Consider the following 10904-nt stretch of genomic DNA (forward strand, 5'->3'; position numbering starts at 1 on the left):
GGAGCACTAATTTCTTGTATTCAGTATCTAGCTTATGTAGTGAGATGATTTGTTGATTAACTGTGTGAAACTAGCTCAGCTGCCACTATCTTGTAGGTATAATGGCTCTATTTAGTTCCTTTTCATCTCTTTTAAGAAGTCTTTGAACTAATAGTAGATAGCTTCTGGTTGCATCTTACTTCAGTGGTACAAGGACTGGGAACCTTATTACCCTAGTATTAAACCAAATCAAACTTAATTAGTCTACCGACCCATAAACACATAACTACAGTTACTTGCATGCTTCCATTTACAAGACCAGATCTTTTGTTTATAAAGAATAGGAAAGTGACTGAAAACTGAGAATTTCATTTTGGCACTAGTTCTTGTACAGTTAGTGTAAAAGAAAGTCAAATAACATGGCAGAATAAGACAAATTTGTGTGCATAAATACACATTTGGAAAAATTCATGTACATGCAAGTTAAAAATTAGAAGATTAAGTATTGCTGGTTCTGGGTACTCATTCTAGGTAGCAATAATTGCATTAGTTATTTTAATAATGTCTATGAAATTTGTGTTAACCTTCAAAATAGGTATGAGTTTCTGGCTCTGAGTATTCTTAAATACAAAGTAAGGAACTATTCATGTAAACTTGGATTAGTTCAGTCAGATTATACCCTTTCTGGCTTTAAGTAAAAAATTTTATTAAAAAAATCATATGCATTTAAAAATTAAAACAATCTCACAGAAGCCATTAGAAACACTCTTACTATTTAGAGCACCTGCATTTTTATTAAAGGCAGGAAGATGAGAGAAAAGGCCCAGTTTGTATTCAAAGCCATACTGCTACTTATCATAGATTTTATCTTTCTGTGAGGATTTAAAACCTAAACAAGTCAGTGTCTATGGTTATAAGCCCACAGTGACCTACATTGTTAAAAGGATGATTACAAACATCATATCAATTGTAAGTGTATATTCTCTTTTTATACTTTTACCTTGACTGATATAATAAGGCTGAGGAGGATTTTAGAGAACACCTATATATTATTGTTGTACAGATTTGACACATTTTATAAGTTACTGCCTGGTCCTCTCTCTAAGATGCTGTCAGGTAATGTTTTCTAGTACATTCTCTAAAACTGGTATTGTGTTTTTTGTGTGTAGTGTCTTGCACAACTGAACCAGAATTTGAAATATGTACCAACAAGTACTACCTCAATACAAAAATAACAACAATGTATATCAAAACAGTCTTTTTTTTATGAAGCTATAAGATGATAAAGCATTTTATCCCCTTGTTGCTAGCTAAACATACCGTGTGAATAGTCTTAAGAAAAGTGATGGTACGTGATAATCCTGTATGGAGCACTTTTTTTTTAAATGTAAGAATTTGCTCTTCCTATTGAAGCGCAAGTATTGACTTAATTGCGTGAAACTTTCCAACCAATTGTGTAAGCTAGCTGCATAGTTCAGAGTTCTCTGCTGCACCCACCTACTCCAAGTGAAATATTGTTCTTAAGACTGTACGACTTGACTAAATAGCAGCAGCAGAACATTAAAAAAAAAAAAAAAAAGTACTAAAATCCCAGATAGCAGATGGTAGATCTCAAATTGCATACTTTAAGTAACAAGCATGCATCTTGAAAAGAAAAACGCAGCTTGTACCTAAAATTATACAGTGCTGTCTGCTTTCACAATAAGAGGACATTTCAGGATAATTTTGTAGAGATCACTTTTTCCCTTACATTTAATTTTATGACAGTTTTGTTCCTACTTGTCATTAAAGGGCAGTGAAATATTTGGGAATCTTGATATTACGGATAAGGACAAGTTGTCACCATTTCATTTTTGCCTATTTTTAACTTTGTCTTCAGGTTTTAATTGTATTTACAAAGGAAGAAAAATACATATGCATTAATCAGATACTGTTTAGAGCAATAATGTAACACATTAGAGAAAAAAAATACTTAAAAATAGTTGTATTTATATTCCACAATTTGCTCAAATACTGTTGTTTTTCTTATAAACTTTCTACAGAACGTTTTAAAACAAATTCTTCACATTGTTTCTCGACTATGTACTTATAGAATTTGAGGGAAATAGTTCCGGTTGTTTTTACAGCTTAACTCATGTACAGTACCAAAACAATGGTAGTTAGGTCACATGCAGTCCATATGAGATTCTAACATGACATTTAATGAGTTTTCTGATGTTGACCACCCCTTTGATGCTGAGGGCAATGCATCTGTAGAAAGAAGTGACTGTAGATTTTGGTTACTGCTTTCTGCATCTTCCAGTTTTTCAGTGTTGTCCTCCCAGTTAATGTGGAATCTTGTGACCCTGGGATTAGATGCCAAAATATTCCTTTGAAGCTGCAGGAAGGAGGAAAAAGTTAATTTTGTGTGTTTATATATATATCAAACTAAAGTTTGCAAAATGGTCTTGTACATTCAGAAGAGGAAAGAAATTAATCAGTTAAAATTACTGCTCTTGAACTTCAATCCACAGGTGCTGAATATGAAAAATCAGGCACAAGGATTTATAACCCAGTAATGAGCCACTGATCCATCTACTTTGGTATCATATCTCAGGGGCCAAATATCTGTTTATTTCAGAAGACAATGTAAACCTTATCTTGCAGACTACACGTGGTATTTTTATTAGGGAGAGGTATATTTCCTTCTGAACACCCCCAGCCTAAGTGTAAAATGTGTGTCATGATTACAGTTGTCTTGACTTGCGAGGTTCAAGTATTAAAACAAATTAAAATATCTAGCCCCCTGTCATTTCCACAGATTTCACAATAGCAACATTAAATCTAGCATAAAGAAGAGTAGGAGTTTAAAATTTGAGTTCAAGTGAAAACATCTAGATTTTTGGAAGCCAAAGCTCCAGAGCTTACCCCACATAACCCAGTTCGAGATTCCCAAGAAGTTAATAGATTTTGGATCAGGCACCTTAAACTGGCCTGATTATCAGACAGTGCTCATCCTTTGCCCTCTGAAAAGTAGTCTCTCAGGCTGGGCAAACAGAAACCACTAGTCACTTTTGAAAAAAATCTTAGTCTTGGCCTTTTAGTGAACCCTCATTTATATTTTAGGTATACCCAGGGATATTTGGGGGAAAATGTATGGCTCCTCTCTGTACTGGTCATTGTACTACATTATTCTGACTCATTCTTCACACTTTGTCATCATCTTGTCATTCACATATAAATAGGAAAACAATTTTATCTCATTACCCTTCACCAGCAGGTAGCTTTCCAGTGTCGATTCTTATACAGTTCTCTTAACCATTCTTCCTACATGAAGTCCCATTGATTTCTATGGGACTGTAGCAGAGTATTCTGCAAGTATTGACCTATTCTTTACCTCACGGTAATGTTCTATATATTTTTACAGGTCATTGTAATGCTGGTCCAGACCTAATTTAACATCAAACAGGGTTTTATTTTTACTTATCTTTCTTTTCAAATATTGGTTTATTATTTCAACTTGTTTTAAGTCAAGCTACATAATCTTTAGGGCTGTGCAAAATATCAGCGGCTGTTTTGTTTCAACGCTGTTTCGAGCACGAAACAGTGAAATTTGAAACGTTTTGACTGCCCTTTGTTTTGTTTCAAAGTTTCAAAATTTTTTGAGTTTTGAAACTCAAGCTAGCCTTGCCTGCAGAGAAACAAAGTAAGGAGAAGAAGCAAGCTAGCCTTGCCTGCAGAGAAACAAAGTAAGGAGAAGAAGCGGGGAGGACTGCTCTCATATTGACTACGTATAGCTGGCCAGTGATTGTCATCCTTCCCTGAGGTCCCTTCCAATGCCAGTGCTCTGGGGGGGGGAGATAAAAACAAAACAAAAAGGGGCATTGTTTGAGCTGGCCCGTTTTCTGTCTCCCATTTCACAAGTTTTCCTTGTCAGCAGCCTGAGGTGCAGTTTCCCAGAAACCCCAGCACCTATCTCCTTGAGAACTGGCAGACTTCAAGGCCTCAGAAGGGGCTATCATCCCTGCAAGTTTCATCCAAATCAGGCAAGAAATGACAAAAGTTATAGGCAGTTTTGTGGTTCCCCATTATAGCCTATGGGCAAAATGTCAAAACAGTGAAAGTTTCAACGAAACAAAACGGAACAGCGGTTGGAAAACTCTAAATGAAACACTGTCCTGTCGAAACAAAATGGTGTTGTTTCGCACAGGCCTAATAATCTTCTCCTTCTGTTAGTCACAAGTCATTTTTGTCATGCAGGAACTGTGCTTCTACAGTTATAAAAGATGGGTGGAGAAGGCTAAATTTAATACGTAGAAAAGGTGCTACCTTGACAGTCCTGAAAAAGCATAGATACCTGCTCTGTGAACAGAGTGCTAACAGTGGAAAGCCTACACAGAACTGAAGCATGTTGAGGGGCAATTTTGGAAGGACCACCTCTGCAGTAGGTCAGCAATCTTAATCCCTATTCAAAATTAGCCTCCCTTCTTTCTGATAACATGAATATTACTGATACCTGTGATGTGGACATTTGTCCATTAGGAGGCGAAGTCAGGCTAACAATTCATTTCACCCAAGTGGTCTAAGACAGTAATAAATTCTAATCATTAATGATCTGGGAAGGATTTAACCTAGTGGGAGACTGACTGCATTCCAATTCCCCTTCAAAATTATAAGCAAGCAAATTTAGAGTGGCATGTGGCTAAGTCTTCTTTTAGTTTGATTTGATGTAGAGGATTCATATGGACTGTTTAGGATTTTTTAAAAAAGAATGAAAGCCTTTTTCACTAAACATGCTTCCAATATGCAACTAGAACAAAACATTTCTTACCTTAGAAAAGTCTGGCTTTACTGGAGGATTCTCTCTCAATTCTGTTTCAGTATATTCATTGTTTACGTAATAGCCAACTCGAATAAATTCTTGACCTCGGTAGGTGCATGTGATTAACACAACTGTTACACCTACTGCATCTGCATCTGGAATAAGTCCTGGATTAGGAGCATCAGCCTAAAATGTAAAAGGAGAAGGTTATAATAAATAACCCAATCTTATCACAACTTTATGCCAAATGCCTGTCTGTCTATCAAGGAGATCTGGAGAGACAGATCATGTTGATTAGGCTATTTACAGATTTTTAAACTGTTTCATGCATAAAGAGGTGGTACACAGTAAGCACATATACATCACTTTCTCTGTGACTCCAAGCCTGGGCTGAGGGCATTACTCTCTAGAGATAACAGGAACTCCGTCCCCAATTTTATAATATGAGGTTAGGCAGCATTTCCACTGCATCTCATAGAATGTCCATCAATTCCTATGTAGAAAAAACCCACACACATACTGACTGACTTCATAAGTCAGTCATAGGGTCTTATGTATAGGTCCTTGATTGCCTGCAGTGATGATTCTCCTTATTCCCTACAGATCTGAATGGAAAGTAAAATTTTGGACTGCCCCTACATAAATGCCCCCAATCATACAAAGTCATATATTATTAAACAGAAAGTTTCACACAGGAGCTTAAACTTTAACTAGAAGTGGGGAAGCCAAACTTAAAACTCTGGTAAGACCAACCAACCTTAAATAAATCTATGACACAGAGCACCATCTATCTAGTTAGCTATCACTGGAAGTTCAAGATTTTTTAAACAAGCTTTCAAAAGACCTTATATCCCCCAAATAGCCACACAGGGAAAAGTGATGCTATCTGAAGGTTTTGTAGGATACAGGGCTGGTTCCTCAGGCATTTTTTCTTGCTCAGGAAGAAAAACAGGCTGCCTTGTGCCTGGGTATCCACTTCTAAACATACATTCTAAGACTTTATGCCTGCTAAGTTCAAGCCTTAACCACTGCAAAAATCTTACAGGTTCAAGTACAACAAATACAATTGTTTCTCACCCTTCTACATGCACAACAGGCTTCCTGGAGGCTATATAGAATTCAGCTGGTGTTTTAATGAGGGTGCAATCTTAACATCCTCAGTAAGTTAGCTGCATGCTACTCTTGCTTTATTGGCTATGTCATCCATTTTTCCATTAAAGGGAAGCTTTAGCACATGTTAGATTTACAAGACAGACTTGTCAATCTGTTCCAAAAGTCTTGTGGCTTTTATCATATGGCAGTCTCAAGCAAACCTAACTCTACCATCCCTCTACTCATTGCAGACTTCCTGTAGGTCTGCAAAATTAATTTGTCTCTGTCCTGAAACCAAAACTTCTGATTTTCTTTTCATGTTGTGGGAGGCAGCACAATCTGGCAGGGTTCTCTCTCTCTCTCTTAAGCAACTCCTCATAAGTGGCAGGGATAGAAGCAGCCCATACCAGCAGGAGTATGTACTCTCTCTCAGACCACAGACAGCCCTTACTCTGCTTCAAACCAATCATAGCAGTTATGCAGGGGCCTGCTTAAACAAGGCCTTCTATGCGGCAGCTTTTATAACAAAGTATTCTTAAGAATCCTGCCCCCCAAAATGCTAATTTAACTCCATTTACTACAAGGGCATTATGCCAATGGAAAAGTTGGTCCTGTGTGTAAATATACATTCAAGAATTGCTTTACTTGTCCATGAAATGCAGCCCCTCTTTGGGGGAGGGAGGCATAGAGGATTCCTAAACATCTCTAATTAGCTGACTGATATAGAAAGTGAGAACTAATGCCTTATCCAACTGAAGCTGTAGAAGGAATAAGGTGGCAAAAACTTAATTTTCCTACCTTAGGAAGGACTGTTGTCTTGATAAAACATGATTTGGTTAACTGAGCAACAATTAGCTAGCGTGTGTTAGCATTAGTTAACACACTTTAAAACCAATTTAGTACCCTGTATGGTTAGGCTAATGGTATTTCAAATTTGTTAACAATTATGGTCAGTTGCTTGCCCCCTAGCATTGACCACAACCAAATAACCAGTTTTTAGTACCACTGTATTGGTCTAGGTACAAAATAATGTTTTAAAAAATGCACTGACACTTGAATTTAAACAAACCTGCTAGCTCACTTCCCTCCTCATTTTCCAGAGCTACCAAAGGCTAGTCTTTTGAGGGCTGTCTTTGTGCAAAAGTGTGCCACAAGATCACTTATGATCATAACTGTTAAGATGTAAAAACAAAGTTCTGAACAAGCTACACCTTAATATTAGCATTATTTCAGCTAGTGACTTCAGGAAAGAGATAGTACTGCTTCTTCTAACACTGATATGACTTTTTGTATACTTCGTTCCTATTCAGATATAGATGAGACCCATCAAAAGCATAACTTCAGTTCAATGGACTTCAAGCTTAGGTATTTCCATAAATAGAAGAAAGAAATTCACTGTATTATAAGAAAGCCTGTATTAAAATATGTTATAATTGGAACCTATCCCAGTACACAAGCAAAAGGGACTGACACACATGCAGACTAGTCTGGCTGTGAGATTCACAACTAGAATTTAACAAATGATTCCTTCATACATATCTGAATGTATGGTAACCTGAAGTTTGAGTAATCAGGGTTTACCTGAATCAGCTGTCCAAAATATGCTTTTTAAGGGCACCATCGCCCTTTGCTTGTAGTCTTGACAACTCCTAGCAACAGTGATAATTTAAAAAAAAAAAAGTTTAAAAGCGAGCCTCAGTAACTTCACCCAGACTAGTGCATACTTTTAAATTAAGTGTAAAATGTTAGCTGATCTTTCAGTAGTGTGCCACACTGTAACCTCCTTCCAAGGACTAGCCACAGATTTTTTTTTGTCAATTAACAGAGTAAACAATAATCCATAATAGAAAAAGAATGAAATGTTGATAGCACAAAAGTTAGACCCAGTATAGAAACTTAATGAAAAGTAATTGCTTAGAAGAATGTGTGTAAGTGGCTAGCAATGCTGCTCTTATAACTGTGCCTTTAGCTTGCCTAATAAGGTTTTCCTTTATCCAAAATTTCAGAGAAACCCTGAAATAGTCAAATAACTGGGAGTTATGCACTTATTCATGACAAGTTTTTGACATTTTCTACATACATCCTAATATCACTTTTAAATTGTATTTAAATTGTCAGTAAAATAGAAGCTCATTTATATCTTCACTTATTTCATCTGGTCACATGCATGAAATCCAGTGGAACTGAGCTATTAAAAAACAAAAACAGACAAAAAAAAATCACAGCAAAACATGGAAATAAATATAAGTCCTCAGGAATAGGCTAATTTCAGTTTTGACCACAGACCTCTGTCAAAGCATTTTACTCCTGGCTTATAAGACAAGAGACTAGCCTAGCGTAAGCAGAGGTAACACTAAACTAAGTCACCGTTTTAAGATACAGAAAAAAAAGTAAGATGAAACTGCCTTATTTTCTTCCTATTAATGACTTCAGGTGGAAACCAGACTAATATGTTAAGCCAACTCTGTGCCATCCTCTCCCTACTTTCCCTTCAGGCACTACCTTGATTGTAACACTTGGAGATTTAGCAGCTGGTTGCTCTCAGGATTATTAAACATCACAAAATTAGTGGGAGAATCATTATTTCGATCTCTCCCCCCTAAATGCTTATGATTAGGGACTTACCAAATTTGCGATGTCAGATTCCACAAAATGGGGAGTTGATGTAGTGTTCAATAAGTTGGGGTTTTTGGTTTTTTTTTTGTCAACTCACTAGGGGGAGGGGGCTGCCAGCAAGATGGCTGCCACTCCTCACCATTGACTGGCTGCCTGTCATGTGGCCCCACCCCTCTACCACTCAGCAGTGAGAGGCAGGGGGCTACTGGGCCCCCTCAGCCAATTGGAGGCATGGGGGTGGGGGACCTGCCACACACCACCCACAAAATGCCTGTCCAGGCCCATGTTGTCTGTGAAATCAGGGGGCAGCCCCCACAAGTTAGGTAGGTCCCTACTTATGATCTAAACCTGGATCACCATTTGTGAAACTACATTGCACTATTACACCATGACACTGGTATCCCACTGTTATGATGTAGTATTTTCCTGCAAACAGATGGCTGCTCTCCTTAAGCTTTACTAGGAAGTCAGTGAGTTCATCACCCAGATAGTATGCCTATGTTAGTGACTCTCAGCTAGCGTACCATGGGACCCTGGGGTGCCCCAAGATCTTACTTTCTAGGGTGCTGTAGGGTGCCATGCAATGGTACCACTATTAAGTGTACAAACACTATTCACAGGATAAACCCAGAGTTTTCGAACAGGAATTCATAGGCTTAAAAATATTCTGATTTGCTCTGGTCTTTTTGATTTCTTTGCAATAGAAGAATTGCTCTGTTAGTTTTTCTTTTGTCAAAAAAGGTGAAAATTAAACAGAGCTAACATTTTCAGAGGGGTGCCTAGAGTCCAAAAAGTTCAAGAACCACTGGCCTGCACTAACTTTTTATTCTAACTAGGCACCTCCACAGGTCTACTAGTTGTACAGTATTGGTAGCACTAACACAGGCCAACTAAATTAGTGTTTATAACCAATGTCATAACTGTTCTGAGCACGTCAAGACAACAGTTTTTAAAATGCCAGGGGGCATGACAGCCTCATACTCTTAACTACTAATGCCAAAAATGAACAGTACCAAAAGAAAGGGTGGGAAAGGCTAGTGCAAACAAGGCCTTAGAAATCAGGAATATTAGATCCAATGTGCTGATAACACGTATTGATTTTGTATGGTGAATGGTACTATTAAACGCTTGTCTGATTGTGTCAACTTTAAACTCCAAGTTAACAGTTACTTTAGAACTACTTAAAACAGTGAACTTACCTGAAATACAAACATGTGTCTTCCAGCAGGAACAGGTCCAACTAAAACAGAATCTAAAACCTGATCGTACTCTTCACTTTCAGCCGAGCCCACATAAATTATTTTCCACTCCAAATCTAGTGAAGACAAAAACAAAAAAAAGGCACAATTTGCACAAATGTAACTGTTTCTCCATGGTACCAGGTAAAAACCCTCAATTCCTGCTTACTTTTATTTACCCTAAAATTGCCTCCAAAACTGTTGGCGAACAAATAGTTTTTCTATGCAAGGAGATGTACTGGTATAATTGTAATTTTAGTTAGGCCTCCTAAGCTATATGGCCAGTCTATCAGGAGTTCCATCTGAAACCTAAGTAAGGAAAAGCTTCCAACTGGTCAAAAAGGTATGCATACACCACCCTCTCTCAAAGGTGCTGGGCAGTATCATTTTTGGACCTATATCACCTATGCTTTACCCAGTCCTAAGGTTCCATCCCACCATCCTTATCTAGCAACCAGGATTGGGAGAACTCCCCACATATCCCTATATTCACATTAGTTTTTAAATGTTTAGATGGAGACCTGGGCATCGTTCATTTAACTGAGCTGAGACCTCTCTCCAAACCCTGGCTACTTGACCCCAAACCAGGGAGAAGGACAGCCAGAGTAGTGAAATGTGCTGGTGTACATGGATGTATCACACCCTGAGCAGCAGCCCACTCCCAAATAGGAATCCATCTCTGGTCCCCAAAATTTTGCTGAAACTAGCTTATTAATTTAATAGAATATCTAAAGTGCAAACACTATACATGCTAGTGGCCTCACAGGCACAGAATAACATGTTAAATAGGGAAATATATACAGTTAGCATAGGTTGATTACATGGTTGTAGCCTCATTGGAGACTTTAGGTATTGGGACGCAACCTGCCTAGTGAGATGAGATTACAACCATTAGATGAGATTATATATATAAGAGTTTAACGTTCAGTGAAGTGAAGTGAAAACTTTTCTATTAGGGTTAGCATTAATTAGAACTTACAAAATTTTGTAGAATGCCACATATAATAATAAATTATGTTACAATTAATATTGTATATAAAAGTATAATTATCATATAATTTAGATTTAGCATTTAGATTTCTAAAAGTTTATTTTCTGCAAAATTTGCTATTGAATTATACAGCATGTCCCTGCTGATCAACAGCAAGGGACAAAAAAAAAAAAAAAAAAAAAAAAAG

The 10904-nt window shown here is 37.4% G+C and overlaps 2 protein-coding genes across 3 annotated transcripts in view; one reads left to right on the plus strand and one right to left on the minus strand.

The window, feature by feature from the left end:
- MCM9 (minichromosome maintenance 9 homologous recombination repair factor) overlaps window positions 1-10904 on the plus strand; it is an 89313-nt gene that overhangs the window by 37931 nt on the left and 40478 nt on the right. The gene's annotated exons all lie outside the window — the stretch shown is intronic.
- ASF1A (anti-silencing function 1A histone chaperone) overlaps window positions 1555-10904 on the minus strand; it is a 12961-nt gene continuing 3611 nt past the window's right edge. Inside the window, exons 2-4 of the mRNA XM_019520043.1 lie at window positions 9688-9803; window positions 4790-4966; window positions 1555-2356 (exon numbers count right to left, since the gene is read on the minus strand). Coding sequence (XP_019375588.1) covers window positions 2144-2356; window positions 4790-4966; window positions 9688-9803 — 506 coding nt within the window. The 3' untranslated portion in view covers window positions 1555-2143. The remainder of the gene's footprint in view (window positions 2357-4789; window positions 4967-9687; window positions 9804-10904) is intronic.

This window comes from Gavialis gangeticus, unplaced genomic scaffold (genome assembly GCF_001723915.1).
Source record: "Gavialis gangeticus isolate Ggan-Ray unplaced genomic scaffold, GavGan_comp1, whole genome shotgun sequence".
NCBI lineage: Eukaryota > Metazoa > Chordata > Crocodylia > Gavialidae > Gavialis > Gavialis gangeticus.